General features: G+C 58.8%; 1 protein-coding gene across 2 annotated transcripts in view; it reads left to right on the top strand.

Moving 5' to 3' along the window:
- The first annotated feature begins 757 nt into the window (after positions 1–757).
- Positions 758–19,972, top strand: part of WFS1 (wolframin ER transmembrane glycoprotein) — a 29,658-nt gene continuing 10,443 nt past the window's right edge. Inside the window, exons 1-6 of one of the 2 annotated variants that reach the window (XM_069495800.1) lie at positions 758–884; positions 7,096–7,322; positions 9,275–9,280; positions 15,535–15,617; positions 17,719–17,863; positions 19,720–19,890. In XM_069495800.1, coding sequence (XP_069351901.1) covers positions 7,097–7,322; positions 9,275–9,280; positions 15,535–15,617; positions 17,719–17,863; positions 19,720–19,890 — 631 coding nt within the window. In that variant the 5' untranslated portion in view covers positions 758–884; position 7,096. The remainder of the gene's footprint in view (positions 885–7,095; positions 7,323–9,274; positions 9,281–15,534; positions 15,618–17,718; positions 17,864–19,719; positions 19,891–19,972) is intronic. The other variant, XM_069495799.1, reaches the window with a different exon arrangement.

Genomic DNA, 19,972 nt, shown 5'->3' on the forward strand with positions numbered 1-19,972 from the left:
ACAGGATGGACTTGCACCCTCAACTCCAAACCACGCCTCTCAGGCACCCCAACAGGACCGAAAGAAGAAGGTTCCAAACTGCCTGAGCCTTGCACCACTTCCTGGGCTAACATCTACTTTTACATGAATCCCACAATTACCCTGTGAAAAGCTTGCTACGTTGCATTTTGTGCATTCAAAGCAGCACTTGGCTGCACGTACACACTTAAATGGGCCAATTTTTCCATCCCTGCTGCTGCATCAGGGGAGCCCTCTGTACCTCCTGCAGCGCCGGAACATAGTAGGCGCTCAAACGTGTTGTTAATACTACCACGGCTAGTGGAACGAATCTGGGGCCCCTGGGGCGGAGTGGCGGGTGAAAGGCGCCCGGAGCCTTGTCCACGTGTCCAACCACCTGCTCCAGACTGCCGCGACCCGCCTCTGTAAGCAGCGGGACGTCCCGGGGGCGGGGCGGGGCGGGGCCGGCGCCCGAGTCCGCTCGGAAACTTTCGCTGTGAGGCGGGCTGCACCGCCCTCCCGCCGCTCCGGGGCCCGGCTGCGCAGGGGCCGAGCGGGCCGCAGCCCGGCGAGGCGCGCCACGATTGGTGGAGACGCTCGGTGATTGGCGGGCATACCGACCGCTCAGCGGGCCGCGCCGGCACCGCGTCCGTGAGGCCGTGTCCGGAGTGGCCCGCAGCCGGAGGCCCCGCCCCTGCCCCGCCCCTGCCCCGCCCCCGCGCGCCTGGGTCTGCGCTCGCCGGCTCCCCGAGCACCCGCGGGCGCTCGTCTCTCGGTTTCTCCGGCGGCTCCCTATTGGCGGCTCCCGGGCGGCTCCCGAGCAACTTTGCGGTCGGCCCGGAGGCCCGAGAGCGTCGTGGAGCCTCGCGCGGCCCACTCGCGGGCCAGTGAGTACTTCGGGGCAGGGAGCGGTAGCGCGGCGGCTGTGGGCAGCGCGCAGGGGGCTGGGCAGAGAGCTGCCGCACGCCTGGGGCCTCAGTTTCCCCTTCTGAGCTGATAGTGGCTGGTCCCAAAGTCCTCGGCAAGTTCCCCGAAGTTGGAGGGCCGGGGGTCCCGCCCGCTGCGTGACGCCCAGGGAGACCCCTGGCCGGGTCCTGCCCAGGGTCGCGGATGCCGCGACCCCAAGCACGTCCAAGCCCGCGAGCCTCGCCGCGAAGCCCCGTGCGGGCGGGAAACAGACCCTAAAGGGAAAGCGGCCGGTGGGCTGGGGCCGGGCGGGTGGCAGGCGGGTCCCCCTCCCGCGCCCCCCAGCGCCCGCCCTGCCAGTTGCCCCGTCATGCCCTTCCCCCACGGCCATCGGAACCAGGGCTGCCCTTACCCTGTGCCCCTGGGAGGTGCCTGGGCCCCCAGGTGGGGGTTGCGCCGGGATGGGGGTACAGTCCGCCAGGGAGACCCGGCCCACCTGAGGGGTAGCTTCTGGGTCGCGCTGAACCCCCACAGCCCACTTAGGAGCTCCGTGACAGTTCCTCCCCTGCTCCGGCTCCTTCTCAGTAGGGGGGGGCGGGTACAGCCCCTAGACCCTGCCTGGTGTGAGCCCCGCCCTGGTATGAACCTAGCCCTGGGGATCGTTAATTTTTGATTTGATAGATGGAAACTTTCTGGAGAGTCTGACCCAGCCCTTTCGGGTGTGATGGAGTCCGGTCCTCCCACCCCATTTTTTGTAGTTGATGTTATGAAATTCCAAGGAACTAGCATTTGTACAACCCCCCCAACCCCCGCCCCAGTATTTAACCCTCGGAGTAGTCTTAGGGGTAGGAGTTATTGAGGAAGCTGAGGCTCCGCAGGGTTTGGTCCCTGCCCAGGACCACGCAGTTGGTTAGGGCAGAGCCTGGTGCCAGACCTCTGCCTCCCTTCTCCCCAGAGTGCTCCGCCTCCCCTCACCTTGGACAATGACCCCTGGCGTTTGGCCCAGGGCTTTACGGTTTGTAAAGGGCTTTCCCTTCTGCCAGGATCCATCACTCACTTCCAGAGCTGTGCCCTGGGTACCCTGTGTGCTGGCTGCCTCTTCTCTGCAGCACCATGAGGGACCCCATGGGAAGCTCAGAGGCCACCCTTTCCACTGTCCCCTCCTGTTTACTTCTGTCTGCAGGGGGCTGTGATCCACGGGAGCGCCTTTGTGTCTGACCAGGATTTAGAGCGAAGTTGCTCTATATTCCAGCCCCTTTCCTCCTGCCTGCCCTACTGTCCTCCCCCAGGCAGGAAAGGTTGGCTGAGAGACCCATCTAACCTCTTTTCCAGGATGGGAGAGGATGGGGGTGGGGGTGGGGCTCCCTGACTTGGGTCTCGCCTGCCCATCCCTGGACCGGCTGGTCCCAGAGGAGAACTCCAGAAATGCCTGCATTGCAGGATGGACCCGAAACACCTGTCCATAATGGTGGTGATGAGCATCCTAATAGGTAGGGGCCTTATGCTTTGTGCAGCACCTTCCTCTCCCGCATCCCCACCTCAGGAAGTGGCACCACCACTGCTGCCCCCAGCCACCAACCAGGCCATCCCCTGCCCTCCTCACTCCTCACATCCAGTTGGTGACCTCTTGGCTCTCCTGGCTCCCAACCCTCGCTCAGCTGCCTGCTCTTGTTCAGATCTCTAGGGCCACCAGCCCTCCCTGGTCTCCCCAGTCCCCTCCTGTCCCCATGCAGCCCTGAGGGTTCCTTAACTGCCACTTCCCTCTCTCCTGTAGGGTAAAGTCTGCCTCCTCAGCTGCCATGCGTTCTGGCCTTTGGGGACCCGCTCTGTTGCTCACTCAGCCTCTTCTCTCCTTCCTGTGTCTCCTCCCCAGTGGTCACGTCCTGGCCACCTGCACTTTCCTGGCCACACTGCTAGCTCGTTGTGCCCCTGCTACCTCTTCTTCTGGGCACATCCCCTGCTGGAATGCCCAGATGCCTTCCCCTGGCCCTTGCCTGCTCCTCCCTTCTTGTCCTGAAGGCTCGGTCGAGGTCTCTGCAGAATTCCTGGCCTGCCCCTTGCTCGGTTGAGTGAGGCCTCTCTGCTGGTCTTTGTGGGTGTCTGTCTGGGTATTGCCTACTCTTAGCCTAGACCAAACTGCTCAAGGCCAGCCCTGGATGAGTCCTCTCTAGGGCGAGGTGGCCAGTACAGTGCCTGGCACAAGATAGACCCTCAGTCCAGACATGGAGCAGGTGCCAGGTGTGCAGTGGGGGCTTGGCCACGCTGGCTGTCACCGTCGCTATCTGGGGCATTCCCAGTTCGACTCCCTCTGTGTTCCTGTTAACGTGCCACAAGGAATGTGAACGTGAGTGGAGCTGGAATGTTCCTTCATTTGGCCCTTAATACCCTGGGCAAAAATGGGTATCTGGAAGCCACCAAGGGCTTTGTGCCCTTATCTTGAGGAGCAGCCCAATGCCAGGGGGCTGGGTCAGGCCAGGCCAGAGCAGCCATCACAGGCCCAAGACCTACTGGGCCCCACTCCCTTAGGGCTTGGTCACAGATGGATTTTAAAATAACGTTTTGCTTTAATTCCAAAAACATTGCACACTCATGATAGATAATTAGGGAAATACATTTAAAAGAAGACTGAATAAAACCACCCATAATGTTACTCAGAGATAAGAAGTACCTCTTCAGGGGCCTTTTCTCCCACCTTGTTCTGCGATAACTTTTGTTTTCATCCTAAACAGACTCAGGATAATATCTTAGTCTGTTTTAAATCCTGCTTTAAGAGTGTTATACAAACATTTTCCTTGTGTTTAAACATTCATGTGCAAAGATCGTGTTTAACAGCTGTATAGTGTTGTGCCACATGGAGGGGTGGAAGGTTTATAACCAGTCCCTCTCTGGACAGTGCCAGAAAGTGCATTGTGATGGACACCCTGTGTGCGGGCCCTGAGGGCATCTCTGGTGATTCCCCTGGGCTGGCATCCTGCCGAAGGCAGAGGCACTGGTCAGAGAGAGCGTGGACATCTCAGCGTCCCTCGGGGGCCTGTTTCTGAGAAGCTGGCTGGGGAGGTGGGGCTGACCCCAGGAGAGCAGAATGGGGTTGGCCTGGGCGAGGGTCAGCGCTTTGGGCAGAAGGCCACATGAGGTCATTCTGCTTCTGGCCTCAGCAGATGTGTGGTCTGTGCAGCTCTCTCCTGGGGTGGCAGCCCCCAAACCGAGCTCCTTGGTGCTGGCCTTTGTGATTGGATGGGATAAAAATACATGTTGGTGCTCATGGGGAAAGAATGCTGGCCACTCTGCTTTTTTGGATCTTACACAATGATGGGTTCCAAGTCACTGCTCTGGGCACCAGGGGGCAGTTGGGGCTGAGTGCCCCAGCGGGTAGGGATCTGGAGCCGGGAGGCGCAGAGCTTGGGTGCAGCCGGGTATGCCGGATGCCGTGACATGGGGGAGGGACTTGCTTAGGGCCACACGGCAACATCATTCCCCAGATAGTCTCCTAGGCCAGGCTGCCTCGGCCTTCCGCCCTGTACACATCAAGTGCCTAATGTGTGCCCAGCAAGATAGCAGGCATTATGAGATGCAGGCCCTGCCCTCAGGGCTCCGTGTCACAGGCAAGACTCAGAGAAGGAGACACCCTGCAGGCCCCTGCCCGGGGAGATCATTTCTAATCTTTGTCGTCCCTGTGACTGACCATGGCCAGGAGTTATTTTGTTCTGAAATAACAAGCCCTTTGATCCAAACCAGGCTTGGCCAACCCTCAGGGAGCCTGATAATTAATCCTCCTTCTTCATCTGTTCTTACTAACCAGAGATTTTACTTTAAACAGTTTTATTTTGACTGTAGGGTGATGGGCATAGTACTTAGCCCAACAGGCCAGCTATAAAAGAATCTGTTCTCCTGAAATTCCTTTTATGAAGTGTTTTTCAACTGAGCATGCCTTTATTTAGCACCTGGGAGTATCTACTTAGGGCCTTTTTTTTAACGCCTTACAGTTTGCCGATTGCTTTCTCTTCCATCATGCCCTTAATTTCATAGCACCCGTATGTGGGACATGTTGTCCCCATTTTACAGGTGGGGAAACAGACAAAGTGAGGTCCGGTAGCTACTAGTAAGGGGTATTCCACTCCCCATGTTGCTTCTGGCTGTAAAATTGCATCTTGTTGGCCTCACACCTCTCACACAGGGAGGGCTCGGGTGGGGAGGTGACGGCCTGAGTGCTGTGTGTTCACCTGACACCCGGGACTTAGACGGGCAGCTTGGAAACTCCTGCAAAGGGGGTGTCTCTTGAGCTCTGGACTGGGGGAGGGGGACAGGAGGGCAGTCCAGGCAGAGGGCACCGGGAGACAAAAGTGTGGTAGTCAGCAGTGGCACGTGGATGTTGAAGAGTGGCCAGTGCTGTGGAGTGAACGGACCGGGAGGCTCACGGGCCTCGACCTTGCTTTTGGTTTGCATCTGGGGGATGTTTTCAAGTAAGATCTGAGTCCCTCTGAGGGAGGAATGTCCAGATTGAAATCTGCAGAGTTCTCGAGTGGACACAGATCTGATCTTTAGGACCCATTTAGGATGGAGCAGAAATTGTTGTGTAGGGAGCCTGGGGCCACTCCTGGTTCTTCCAGTGGCCACGATCCCCAGAAATGTCCCCAAGGCACCTGCTGGGGCAAGGCTCGGTGCCAGGTCTGGGTGTTCGGAGATGGCCAGCACCCTGGCCCCGCGGTGCAGCTCACGGTCCCTGGTCTTAAGGCTCACCGTTGCCCCTGAGAGTGACAGTCCCCATCACAGCTGAGGGGCAGAGAGGGACGTGGCCTGTAGGGACCACACAGCTGGTGGTCACAGGTTCGTGGCAGGTTGGGGCTAGGAGCAGATTTTTAGCTTCCAGCCTCCCCCTGCTCTGCACCTCTAAGGATGAACATGGCCTTGAGTTTGGGGAGGGTCATTTTGGCATCTAAGGACGAGTTTCCTTGTGCCCACACAGCATGCATGAGGTCTGACGGTTTCCGGGGGTTGCCCCCACACAGAGCATCGGGGGCCTGGGGCTGGGGGTCCTCCAGAGCTGTCAGCTGTGTGGTCTGTGGCCCATGGCTGCCCTTCTGCCCTTAATTATGTGGATGGTGGTGTTTTTCCATGTTGCTAAGCAGCACGTGAGGGCCCTCTATTGAATAAAACAAAGCCCTCTCCCCTGTCCTGACACGTGTCCGAATCTCTGTGCACTCTAGTCTGTTCTGACCCAACGCACTGCGTGCCTTAGTTTGCTTTTTAGTATGTGTTGATATCTGGAGCATCGAAGTTCTGTGACTCTTGTCCTGTGTTTCGGGCCCGGTGTAGAGGGCCCTGGACTGGGCCGATCCGGTTTTCGGTCCTGGCTCCACCCTGGCCTCCCCTCCCATCCCCTTCTTACATTTATCTTTTATTCTGTACCTGAGTATTCATTTCCTGGGGCTCCCATAAGAAATTACTAGAATCTTAGTGACTTAAAACAACAGAAATTTATTCTCTCATGGTTCTGAAGGCAGAGGTCTAAAATCAAGATGTAGGCAGGGTTGGTCCCTCCCGGAGACCCGAGGGAGGGTCAGTCCCTTCCTCTCTCTGGTGCCTGGTGGTGGCGGGCAGCCCTCGGCATAGCCGCCTCACTGTAGCCTTCGCACGGCCTTCTCCCTGCCTCTGCTTCCCTCTTCTTTGTGTAAGGACATCAGTTACTGGATTTAGGGCCACCCCAATCCAGGATGATGTCGTGTCAAGGTCCTTAATACATCAGCAAAGACCTGGTCTTCCAAATAAGGTCATGTTCACAGACATTGGTTGGCACATCATTTGGGGGCCCCATTCAGCCCCCCACAACCAGACGCTGTGCTCAGGGCTCCACGTGGATGACCTGTGAGTGTTGTCATCGTCCCCATTTCTCAGACAAGGACACCAGAGCAAGGTCACATGGCTCACGTCCAGTGAGGCAGGGACTCCAGGCCTCGAGGTGTCAGGGCCTGAGACCATAACTGCTGTGCGATCTGTCAGGCTGGATGCCCTAGAGTGAGTGTCGTCCCTCGGTTTCCTCACCTGGAGAGCGGGGCTGGCCCTGGCTGGGGTGGGCGGACATGAGACCCCGTAGGAGTGGCCCCTTGCTTCCCTCTCTCCTTACCAGGCAGCAAGAGCTGGAGCTGGCTGGGCATTCTGGCCCCGGTGTGAGTCTGACCACGGCTTTTCTTGCAGGATGGACTCCAGCGCCCCTCTGCCGGGCCCTTCCCACCCACAGGCCCCGCCAGCGCCGCAGCCCCAGGCTCGCTCCCGGCTCAGTGCCACTGCCTCAGTGGAGCAGGAGGGCAGCGAAGCGCCCCGAGCTCCCGGGCCCCAGGCTGGCCCTGGCCCAGGTGTGGGAGACGCAGCTGCCCCAGCCGAGCCCCGGGCCCAGCGCGCCAGGAGCCGAGACAGAGCAGCTGGTAAGTGGTGGGGCGGGAAGCCCAGGCAGGGCTGTGTAGTGAAAGCAGGGTGGGCACGGAGCCCAGCCACCCCTGTGGCTTCCTCCCACCTGGTGCCCTGCATTTCAGGGCTCTGCAGCTCCTGGCATGTGCAATAAAGGTCCACTGTGGGGCCACCCACCTCCCTCAGGGCCTTTCACCTGTACCTGTGCAGCAGGTGCAGCTCCTCAGGGCACCAGTGGACCTGCCCGAGTCTGTGGTGAGCAGGCACCTGTCCCTCCCCACCGGCCCTCCTCCCCGGCTCCTGAGCAGCGCTTTACAGTTTCTGGTTTGGGGGGTTTTTCTTTTTCTTTTTTTTGAGACAGAGTCTGTCTCTGTGACCCGTGCTAGAGCGCAGTGGTGTCATTATAGCTCACTGTAGCCTTGAACTCCTGGGCTCAGTGATCCGCCTGCCTCGGCCTCCCAGAGTGCTAAGATTACAGGCGTGAGCCACGATGCCTGGCCTCACAGTTTTGTTTGAGGCCGTGTTCTGTTTGCTGTGAAGTGAATTCCCTGGGCTATGCCTGGCCAGGGTGGCCGGCCACAAAGAAGACAGCTGCACTTTGGGGGATGAGGCCTGGTTTGGGTGAAGTCCTCAGTGCTGGATTTCTTCTCTCCCAAGGAGGCGTGTGGGTGTCCTTTAGTCCACCTCCAGCTGGGACGCTGTGATCCTCGGTGTTCACAGGCTGAGCTGATAGGAGGCTTTGTTTGTCCCCCAGGTGGTGGGTCTGAGTGAGGGGCGTCTTAGCCCCGCTGCCCTCGGCAGCCCCTTGGCACCTTCTGTAGCTCACTCAGGCCCCTGTCATCCTCCGCCTTTCCCCTAGAGAGGCTGGTGGCCTCAGGGGGGCTCACCCCAGCTCAGCAGTGCCCCTTCCCTCTGGCAGAGGGCCCAAACCCATGGTGAGCCCCTGCTGTGTGCACCAGCCCTATCCATGTGCCAGCTTGTGACTCCTCACAGCAGCCCGTGAGGGGAAACTGAAGAACAGAGTCTACGTGACTAGCCCAGGTGACCCACTGGTACCCTTCTCCTTTCTCACACCAGCCACCTCCCTAGCAGAGCTGGAAGGCCCACCCAGCTCTGGGTGCAGTGCATTGGGTCAGCTTCATTTACCTTCAGAAACTCACTCCGTTCTTGGGCTCTTTTGGTCTTCTTGTCTCCTTAGATCACTGAGTTCCTCTGCTTTGTCTCCAAGGCCCCTGGGCAGGGAGGACCTGACCCCAGGATCTGGCCCTGCCCCAAATGCCGCCCCCTTTCCACTGCCTCATGTCCCAGGGGGTCAGAGACCAGGGCTCAAAACACTTGGTTTCAATCTGGGTAATGCAGAGCAGCCCACAGAGGACGGAGTCCAAGAATATGTGAGTTTCAGATAAAAGTCAGGAAGCAGATGTGGTCGGTGTGGTTGGTGTGGCTTCTGCTCCCCCCGCCCCCACCGTGGGGGCAGTGGGCCTGGCCTGTCTCCGTCACTGGTCGCTGATGTGGGGACAGCCAGCCCTGCCGGCCTGCACACTCAAGGGCTGTGGGGAGGGCGGGGCCCAGAGTATGTGCCAGGAGCAGCTGGTGTGAGAAGTTCAATTATTTAGCTCCACCGTCTGCCCCACAGAGGGGAATGAGCATCAATTAAAATATACGCGGTAACAACGAGAGCGAGTATTTAACCCTTTCCCCAGCAAGGCACATTCTAGGTCATCAGCCCACTTGCTGCCTGTGCCTAGGAGGTGGGCGCTGTTGCCACCCCATTTTTCAGGTGAGAACACTGAGAGAAAGAGGCTGACTAGAGGGCCCAGGGAGCAGCAGCTGGCAAGGGTGAAGTCGGGATTTGAACTCAGAGACTGTGAGCTTATGCTCCGCAATGGGCTGCCCATGACCTTGGGCAGAGCACCGACCATCACCTGGTGCCTCAGGTCAGCTGTGCCCAGGGAGCCCCATGTGGCAGGCTCTGGTCCTGGGGCTGAGTGTGGTGCTGGGGACCACCCATGTTGCAGCCCCATCGGGGGCACCCAGGCAAGAGCCCAGTCACTCCTGGGGCAGCAGGAGGGCTGCCTGGAGAAGGCACTGCCGCAGCCGCCCCTTGGCCTGTGCACTTGGCAGATGGGACCAGAGCTGCCTTGGGGTCCCCTTTCTCTGGCTGCCTTCCAGGATCCCTCTTCTCCTCTTAAGCTAAGTAGGGCAGGGGCTGCACTGGAAAGTTCCCTGGGCTGGAACCTCGTACTTCCCATCCTGGCTCTGTGGCCTTGGCAAGTCACCTGCCATGTGGGCAGCGGGTCAGGACTTGGATGCTTCACCAGACAGGTGAAGAAAGCAGTGACACAGGCTAGAAAGAGACCACAGGGAGCTGTGAGGCTGCGGGCTGGAGCGTAGACACACACACACGAGATGTGTGGATTCCGATTTTGACAAGGCTGAGCTGCCCAAGTCACGTGTCCCTGAGCCAGAGCAGCGCCCGCCTGGCCAGCTCGCAGCCCCAGCTGATGGGTGAGGGAGCCGTTTCTTCGCGGGTGGTTGTGGTAGAGTCCCATGCCCCTTCTCCTTCCATGGTGTCTTCAGCCCAAAGGGACCTGTTCTGCTCAACATAAGAACGAAACTGGGCTCTTCACACCTGGTCCTAGGTGACCCAGCAGGCACAGAGCAGGTGGAGGTGACTCCAAGCCATGCTCAGCCGCCATCGCACTGTTCTGCAAGTCTGTGCACCTGGCTGAGAGCCGTTTTGTGCAGCACCGGGGATAAAGGGCTGCGGCAGACACAAGGCGCTCTTGGCCAGGGGCGGGCACGTTGTGATCCACCAGGGCCTCGTGGGCCTGACTGCTGCACGGAGGGACTGGCCTGGCACAGGTGGGAGGAAGGGAAACTGTTTGGGGAACCCACAGCCCCAGGCTGGGTGCACTGTGGCTGGCGTGTGCTAAGCATGCACCTCTGGCACTGAGACCTCCTGGGTGCCAGCCATGAGTGCGGGGTCTGCAAGGCCTCCCAGCCGTTGGTGCCAGGCACGGATAAGGACGGCATCGGGAGCCCTAGGGTGGAGAGGTGCAGCCTGCAGGAAGCACTCCCCAGTGTTGACTGAGCAGGCCGGGACAGGAGACAGAGGCAGCCGCTGGGCGAGGGAGGGAGGAAGGGCCTGCCTAGGGCGGAACGTGCCGGGCACCCTGGGTCTGCGTCTCCTAGACCCAGGGGAGGGAGCTCAGCTGGGGGCTGCTGTGGGGCCAAGAGTTCTGCTAGGGCCAGCAGGGCCTAGAGGGTCAGGGAAAGGATGGGGCTTCTTGTGCGTGGGATGGGAGCCGTTAAAGGGATTTAATTGGGAGATCATTTCACATTAAAGAGAAACCACCTGGTGCTGTGTGGAGGCGGCTGGTGGGAGGCCAAGGGAGCCAGCGAGGAGGCGGTCAGGGAGAGAGGTGCAGCTGGTCTGTGTGGTGGCTGAGAAGTGGGTGGGCGGGGAGGGGGGGCGTGAGGGTGGCATCGAGGTTTCTGGCTGGACATGCTGGGCGGATGGTGGTGGCACAGCCTGAGATGGGGGCCTGGGGACGGCTCCCGGTGGGTCAGGACTCTGACGGCAGGTGCAAGGCCGCCAAGGAGGGGCCGGGGTGCTGATGTGGTACGCTGAGCCACACTGCCCTGGGACAGGCACAGCAATGAGTGACACACAGTCGTGGTGTCTGGTCAGGGGGCCAGGCCGTTGATAATTGAGGAATCAGCTTTTCATACCTATTATTCTATCCTGACCTGGTCCATTTGATTGCGCTGCCTGTGCTGTGACCCCCAAACCGTAGGCTGACCTGTCTTGAGAAATAGCGGCAGGACGGATGTGGCTCACCCAGATGGTTTTCTGAGTCCTTTGGAAACTTGGCGATGTGCCTGTCATGTGTTACCTTTAACTTCCTGCTTGGGCACCAAGCCTCAGACATCGTCCAGGAAGCCACCTACCATCAGGATGGATGCCTCCAGTCACCTGCGCGGCCCGACCCTGCATGGATGGACCGTGGCCATCCTCCCCTGCCCCAGGGCAGGGCCCGGCCTCGCCCCTCTCGGGGCCTTTGGCTCCCAGCACTCAGACCGGCGTGGAGCCAGTGCTCAGGAAGCGTGTGCTGGGTGGGTGATGGAGGCTGAGTCCACGGCCCCTGCTGGGGGCCGGTAGAAGGTTGACTTTGTGGCCAGGACCCCTAGACCAGTGCCTCTGGCCCGCCTCAGCACTCAGCCAGGCCGGGGAAGAGAGAGGATTATGAGGATCCTTCACAAGAACAAGCATCTGTCTCGAAAGCTAGGGGACACCCCTTGGTGCAGGCTGATCCCAGCCACCCCCTGTGTGGGACCCCCTTGGTGCAAGGCCACTGCGCCATGCCCGGCCCAGGGATGGTGGCGGCACACAGCACACCTCCTTTCTCTCGCCTTTCCCCTCCGCGCAGCCCCGGGGGGCGGTTGTCACAAGAGGAACGGAGACTCTGGAGGCCGAGGAGTGAGGACGTGAGAGGGGCACAGCACCCTGGAGACGGGGCTACGGCATGTTTATTTGCTACATGTTTAAGATTGCACTCTTCTTTTAAGAGCGTTTGACATGCATCCAAAAATTCTAAATGACCGAAGCATATCTAGATGGCACAGCAGTGTGAAGATGGACGCCAGCTGCCTCGTTCCCGGCTGCTCTGGGAGGGTCTCGTGCACTGCTGGTGTTGGGAAGGAAGCCAGAGGCCTCCCAGCCCCCTCCCCGGGGTGGGTCTGATGCTCTCAGTGCGTGGGAAGACGTCGCTCTGCTCCTTCCATTTCCACAGAATATCTGCTCAAATGAGGGAGTTGAACTTGGCAGTCAGCCCAGCATGTGCCGCGTTCTGGGCTGTGCTGGGATTTAGGGGACAGAGAGGAAAGATGCAGGCCCTGCTTGTGGTGGCTTCCTCATGGGACTCCCGTCGGTCTGTCCCTCCTCCATTTGCTCCTTGTGTGCAGTCCAGCATAGTGCTGGAGGCTGGGACCGAGGTGGGTTGTCTAGCCCAGCGGGCGTAGATGGCGCCCACAAAGGCTGGCGGCGACATGAACCAGGTTCCGGCAGGAAGAGGCAGCGGGCTCTGCCTGGAGGGGCCACGTCCTGGAGCAGGCGCCCCTCACCTGGCGAGCTCACGCGCAAGCGCGGGCCGTTTGCTAGTCAGCATGGCATCACGCGGCCTTCAAATGCGTGGATCCATGGAAGAGGAATAATTCACGGGATAGGGGTGTTCTCCATGGATCCCCTCAGCGGTAAGGACCTGCCCTGGTTGTACAGCTCTAATGACTGCTGTTTTGGGATTGATAGGAAAACTTTCAAAAAACAAGTTAGATTCAGGACCCTCTCAGCTGCAAGGGACAGAAACCCACTGTAAACTGGCACAAGCAAAACAGGGGGCAGAGGGGGTTAATTAGTCCATGTATCTGCAGAGTCTAGACTAGTTTGCTTCAGGCATGGCTGGATCCAGGGCTCAGGTGATGTCATCGGCAAGTGTTCGTCCCCTCCCCCCGTGCCACTGCTTTCCTGCGTTGCCCTCTTTCTCCGGTGGGCTTTCCCCGCAGGCTGGCGGAGCACTCCGATTGGCCAGGTGGGCCTGCCTGCCCTCCGTGCAGCATTTGGGAGAGGGGCAGTGCCACCCAGGCCACGAGGACTGAAGGTATGGGCGGTGGTTCTCCAAAGGGGCCTCAGGAGTGGAGGTTGGGCACACACAGTGTGTGTTTTGTGGTCCCCGGTGGTCCACACTGACTCAGCCAGCGTCTGGAGGTGACCTTGGCGCTGGGCAGTGAGCACGTTGGGGGTTGCCTTTGCCCCAGGTGGAGGCTCCCACGTACGTGCTGGACAAAGCCAGGACCCTCTAACTGGGCTGCGGCAGGAGCCCAGTGCTGGGTGGCTGTAGAAACATTTCCGCCGCTGCCAAATGGAGGCTGGAATAACGGAGAGGGTGTCGTGTATGTCTCAGAGAGACTGTATCGGGGAGACTTCTTGAAATGTCAGGCTATGACTAACTTCCGTGAAAAACTAATCACGGACTAGAAGAATCTTTTTTAGCCAACAAATGTAGGCTTGAAGCTTATATCCTGACTTTTCTTAAAAAGGGGAAAAAATAACGTGACTTATGAGTTTAGTTAGGGAAAGAGATTTGAACTCGAGAGAGGTGCTGGCACGCACAGCGCCAGTGATGGCAGCAGCCTGGGGCCGCTGAGAGGGACGCGGGGAGGGAGGGAGAAGACCCCTCGCTTGGCACAGAGTACCTCGTCTCACCGCACACCGTCCCGGGAGCTTGGTACTAACGACTGGACTGGAATTGCTCCAGTGAGGTGAGGGGCCTGTGCCAGGTCCACTTGAGCGAGTCAGTGCTACTCCGAACACGCACTCCCCGGTGAGCCCACAGGAGCAGGCTGTGTCGGGGGACGCGTCAGCCTGCTGCGGAGCCCGTGGCCGGGAGGCAGGGGCTGGGGGACAGCGGCAGCCGGAAGAGAACTGGCCTTCGTGGATTGGGAGGACCAGCGCCAAGGACTGGGGCCACTGAGAAGTACTGCTCTGTGGGCCCTGAAGCCATCGCCCAGGAATGTCCAAGGAAGTCGAGCCCGACACCCCTCCCTGTTGGCAAGGTGTCCACCCCGGGCTGGGCTATGTGTGCCTCCCCTGTGAGGGCTGTGAAGGATGCTTTGAATTCCTCCTTCCCGGAACACACACCTCACCTGTGGGGGCCTCCCCTGCCGCTGCACCTTTGAGTCACCCCAGCCTCCCTCTGCCCTCTGCAAACCAGATGTGAGCCCTCTCTCCACCTTGAGCCTGGCGAGCTTGTGTTGACCCAGGCCACTTCCCACGCCGCCTCCTGCCGGCGTCCTGTCTCCCACAGACCTGGGTGCCCTGCGGGGACCGGGTGCCAGTCGGTGCTGCAGAGCCCGGCTCAGAGCCTGGCACAGGCTGGTTCCCCGACACCTGTGGATGAATTGGACAAAGAAAGCTGGTCCTTGGTGTGTTGTTCTTGGGGGTCATATGTCATTTCCTGTTGTCAGTAAGGTTAGTGCAACTGGTGTGGTTGTATGAGGCTTTTGTGATTGGGATAACTTTTTAGAAAGTAAAATAGAGCAAGAGCCATAATAATATTGGGTGCTTGGCTTAGTAATCCAACTGGAGAACCTATGCTAGGAAAATAACTTCCCAAAAGGAAAGTATACACACAAAATGGCTTGTGGCACCGTTTTACAAAGTAAGGGATTATCGAGAACAGCATAAAGACCTGTCGGAGGAAAGGCCCAGCCGCCGACGTGTCACCCGGTGGGACTTGCGGGCCTGAGACGGTGAGCTGACGGCAGTGCGGTGTGGGCGGCCGAGAGCAGTTCACCACCGTGGCCTGGACGTTTGTCTCTCCCAGTTCGTGTGCTGAAATCCTCGCCCTGAGTGTGGCGGTATCGGGAAGTGGGGCCTGGGCAGGTGGCCAGGCCATGAGGGTGGCCCCCTCTTGCTGGGATTGGTGCCCTCAAAGAAGAGGCCCCAGAGGGCACCCTCCTCCTTCCTTGTGAGAGGACACAGCAAGAAGCCCCAGCAACCGAAAGTGGGGCCCTCACCACATGCCGCATCTGTTGGCACCTTGATCTTGGACTTCCCAGCCTCCAGAACTGAAAGAAACAAATTTCTCTTGTTTCTAAAAGCCACCCAGTCTATGGTGTTTTTGTTATGGCAGCCCGTTCACTCTTAAGTAAAAATCATTAATATCAAGATGTATGTACACTGATTGTAACCTCCAAAAACATACGTCTGTCGACGACACAATCCTGGAAAACATGAACTTGACTACTTGGGGTGCTGGGCATTGGGGGCAGGTTCTTATTACTTAGGTCATGGGCTTTCAAACGAGCCGTTGGATGTTTCTAGAGCCCTGGTTAGAGCAGGCCTAAGCCAAGGGGGTGATGGTGGGACTCGGGTCTGTGCCCTTCCTTCCCATGCCTCCCACCCTCAGAGCTCTCAGTTGCCGTTGGAAACCACCCCGCCTGGGTAGCATTTGCTGTTTGCTCTGGGGCTGTTTGTAAACTGGAAGGCAGATGGCTGCTTGCTGGGCATCGTGTCTGTCCCCATGTCTGTCCTTGTGCTCCTGGCCTGGGCTTCAGAGGGGAAGCGGCAGCAGGTCTTCTGGAGACCTCTCCTGCTGTCCCCGCCACTCCTCTGACACGTGGCGAGGTCTGGCTTGTGACACTGTGTTTGTCTCTTCCATGTTGAAGGGCCTATAAAGGGAGATGCAGGAATCCCCTTCGAAGAAGTCCTGGAGAAGGCCAAGGCCGGGGACCCCAAGGCGCAGACGGAGGTGAGGACGCGGTGTTGGCAGGGAACCCGGGCCCAGCCCCAGCACGGCGGGCCTGGCTGCGAGCCCTGCAGCTCACGGAGGAGTCGGTGCCTGGGAGCGGGGATGGGAGCGTTGTGTGCCCCGAGCTCCATGTTGGGTTCCCTTGTTGGCTCTGTTGGTTCTTCTCCCTGCACCCCTGTGGGAAGCAGTGCTCATCCCTTGCTCAGCTCACACCTTGTCTTGGGCATTACCTCCTCCTGGCCGCCCACCCCCCTGCTTCCTTCCTGTCCTCCCCGTGCCTGGCTTGCTCAGTGCACACACACCCCTGCCACTGTGTGCTGCACGCTCCTGTCTCCCTGGGTGTCCGTTCCCCTGGGCATGAGCTGTGCGCACGGGGCCCCAGGGCAGTGACTGTTCACCCGGCATCTGCCAGGGCCCAGGGTTTGTGCCAGTGCTGGGATGCAGTGGTGAGTCCCACAGACAGGCCTCGTCCTCACGGGGTGACAGGTTAGGGGCAGGAGCAGGCAAAACCAGGTAAACAGACACATAAAGGAAATTATTCTAAGTCATGTTAAGGAGAGAAACCAACAGGGTACTGAGCCAGGAGGTGGCAGGGGGCTGGTGCCTTCTGTGGGGCCATCCCAGCCGAGGGCGGGCCCTGCACACCTGGGCAGTGCAGACAGAGAGTCAAGAGCAGAGGCCGAGGCAGGGGGAGCACGCTGGGCTTCAGGAACCCAAGTGCACCGGGAGAGAGGAGGGAGGGGTGTTAACCTCAGCACGGTCATCGTCATTTCACGTCACCCTTAGTGTGTCTTCGGAGGTGATAATTACCACGCCCACTTTTTGGATGAAACTAAGACAAAGAGCTTCAGCGATTTGCTGCCCGAGTTTACACAGCTCTGGTGGCGCAGCCGGGATTCAGGCCCAGGTCGCAGGCTCCAGGACCCCCCCGCTGGCCCCTGGCACTGCCTTCTGGCCGCGTCAGTGTGCAGAGCTCTTGCTGCTTTCTCAGCTTATGGTCTAGAATACCATAGGGGGTGGGGGGACCCCAGAGTCCAGCCCCCGATGTGCACATGGGGAACCTGAAACTGCAGGAGGAGGAGGAGTTGAGCTCCAGGCAGCGGCCTTGTGCCTGATGCCTCTGCGTCCCACCTCTGCTTTCACCGCCGGGCCAGCCCTGGGGAGGTGACCATGCCCACCTTTCCAGAGGGCTCAGAGGCTGTACGGTCAGGTCCCGAGCAGCTGCTTCTCACTGCCTCACTCTGTCCTTCTGTATGTGGCTCAAGCAAGTGACCACAGTCATCCGGAGCAATTTCCGACCCTCTCTTTTTCCTAAGGAGGAGGAAGGATTCCTGCAAAACCATAAACGAAGAAGTTTCTTGTTCCTACCTTATGGCCATATCGTACTTTAAAGTTTCCTTCTTCTATAGCCTGTTGCCCAGGCATTCAGAGGTTGGAGAACAGTCCTTTTGTGGGTTCTGTCTCTCCTCTGGGCCTCACTTTTTCATATGTAGAATGAGAGGATTGGACCATGTCAGCGAGTGTTTTTTTGCAAAGGGCCAGGTGGTACGTATTTTGGACTCCATATGGTCTCTGCTGTAACTACTCAGCTTTGCCGTGGAGTGCACATGTGCAGTGTGGCTGCGCTTGTGTTCCAGTAAAACTTGACTTACAAAAGTGGGCAGTGGGCCAGTCGTGGGCCCATGCCAACCCCTGGCGTGCTGGCCTCTCTGCAGCCCTGACTTTCTGTGGTCCCCCGACTATCTTGAGAGGTGGCAAGTGGGCCCATCGTAACCTGAATTTCCATCCACTGGTGGTGTGCCTCAGCGACTGCTGGCCAGGAGCTGCTGAAGGGTGAAAATTAATAGACTTTGGAGCCTGCAGTCCCCTCGTTCTGAGGAAGGAGGTGGCCACACCTGTGTCACGGTGTTTTAAGGAAGAACAAGTGCCCAGAGGCTCAGTAGGGCCCAGCCTGATGTAGATGCCCAGTGGGACCCCATTCCTGCCCCTCTCTTCTTGCCTGGGTGACAAAGGGCGGTGGGTGAAAGGAGGTGGACTGGCCAGGATCACGGGGCAGGAGAGAGTCCGAGAAGCTGGAGGTGGAACGGTGTCTGGCCTGCAGGTGGGGAAACACTACCTGCAGTTAGCCAGCGACGCAGATGAAGAGCTCAACAACTGCACTGCCGTAGACTGGCTGATCATGGCTGCAAAGCAAGGCCGGCGGGAGGCCGTGAAGCTGCTTCGCCGGTGCTTGGCGGACAGAAAAGGTAGGACTGCGTGGGGCTCGCTTAGAGCAGCCACCTGAGGGACGAGCAGTTGGTAATGCCACTTGCTCACTGAACAACAATAAAATATTAACAATAGGAAAGCCTAATGCTGGTGATGCTGCTGGGAAATGAGCACATTTTCTGTTTTGCTAGTGGCTTCATCACTTTAGACATTGTTTCTAGAGCCTAACTTGGGATCTTTAACAAACTAAGCTATTGTCATTCTCTTTGGCTTGTGTTGGTGTCTCCAACACAAGAAGTTATAGCCCCCTTTTCTGCTGGGTTCTGGTCCAAACCAAGCAATAGATCCTGGAGCCAGCTGAGGAGGGTCAGATTCATAGTGATAAAGCTGGGAACTTTGGTGTGGCCTGCGGTCACAGTGGCTGATCCCCTGGAGCTGGCTCTCCATCCAGTCAGGGCAGACCAGGCCCGGGGCCCACAGAGACCTGTGCAGGTGTGTTCACCGTGGAATGAAGTGGACTGACCTTTCGAAAGTGGGTGGAGGAAGAGGAGGGAGCGGGCGACTGAGGGGCAGGGGACAGGGTCGGGGGGGTGCAGCCCCGGCCACATGCGGTCAGCCATGACATCATCGTGCCCAAGGGGAGGGGCTCGTCCCTGGGGCCAAGGAGCACTGTGCTTCCTTAAGGTGCCAAGCCTCAGGGAAAGGTGAAAGTGCATGTCACCCAGGTGTTTTTTTTTTTTTAAATGATATGTATTTTTTCAGATTATAATAGTATTTTACGCTTATTGTAGAAAACTTGGAATATATAGAAAATGTAAAAATACAAATTACTCATAACCCTGAAACCCAGAGAGGAGCTCTCCATATTTTGGTATATTTCTTTCTGGTTTTGTATTGTAATATTTTGGGAGTTACATTCATTACATGGAATCTTCTTTCTTTGAAAATTAGACTGATGTTTTTGAAAAAAGAGAACCGTTGTATTCCCTTAGCCAGAATTTCCCACCACCCAGCCTCACGGCTCCGGAGCAGGCGGAGTGACGAGGAGGTGGCTGGAGCGGCCTCACTGCAGGTGTCAGGAGCCGGTGGTTCCCAGAGGCGCCACGCAGGTGGCCGGAGGGTGCAGGGGGACGGCAGGGACGGCCCTCCCATGCTCCTCGCAGCCCCACACTCTCATGTCGAACGCTTTCTGATCAGACAAGTAATATTATGCTCATGTGGAAAATTTGGGGATGTGTTGAAAAGGAGAAAAACATCCAGTCCTCGTGCCAGGTCTTACTGCCCGGTGGGGTGAGCCGTGCTAACGTCTCAGGCCTTTGGAGCTGAAGCGAGGAAGGTGGCTGCTGACCTGCGGGTGACCCTGCTCACCCTCTGCCCCCGTGGCCCGTCTCTGTGGCGGGCCCGAGCCCATGGAGCGCTGTAGACACAGGGACGGCCCCGCCATTGCACCTGGGTGGTCACTGCGGTGAGACTGGGCCAGGTGCAGACAGCGCTGCCTCTTTCTGCCTCTGGCCCTGCCGAGCCAGCTCACCGCTGTGCCTCGGTGTCTGCACCTGCACGCTGGGGTGGCAGCAGCTCCTGTGAGGGTCCCATGGGGGTGAAAGGGGAAAGTGAGCAGAAGAGACAGCAAGCCTTCCACGTGCTGCACTCAGTGGACGCACGGGCATCTGCTGCAAGGCAGCTGGGCTCCAGCCGGGGCTGTGGGCGCTGGCAGGGGCTTTGCAGAGTTGTCCTGTTGGGTCAAATGTCTATCCTACCCTGGTAGCCAGAGGTCCTGACAGACCTCTCGTGAGTCGCCCTCCCAAGTCCCTCCAGGCAGAGCTGGCCGGGGCCCGGAGCAGCACTGACAGCAGCAGGCGGAGGGACGAGGCCCTGACCGCCTCCTGTCTGGCAGGCATCACGTCCGAGAACGAGCAGGAGGTGCGGCAGCTTTCCTCCGAGACTGACCTGGAGCGGGCCGTGCGCAAGGCGGCGCTGGTCATGTACTGGAAGCTCAACCCCAAGAAGAAGAAGCAGGTGGCCGTGGCAGAGCTGCTGGAGAATGTCGGTCAGGTCAACGAGCACGGTACGCAGCCTCGTCTCGCTGCCACACCGTCCCGTGGGCACTGGGGCCCTTCCCGTGGGGCCTGGGCCCCTGCCGGGAGCTG

Source organism: Eulemur rufifrons, chromosome 20 (assembly GCF_041146395.1).
Source record: "Eulemur rufifrons isolate Redbay chromosome 20, OSU_ERuf_1, whole genome shotgun sequence".
NCBI lineage: Eukaryota > Metazoa > Chordata > Mammalia > Primates > Lemuridae > Eulemur > Eulemur rufifrons.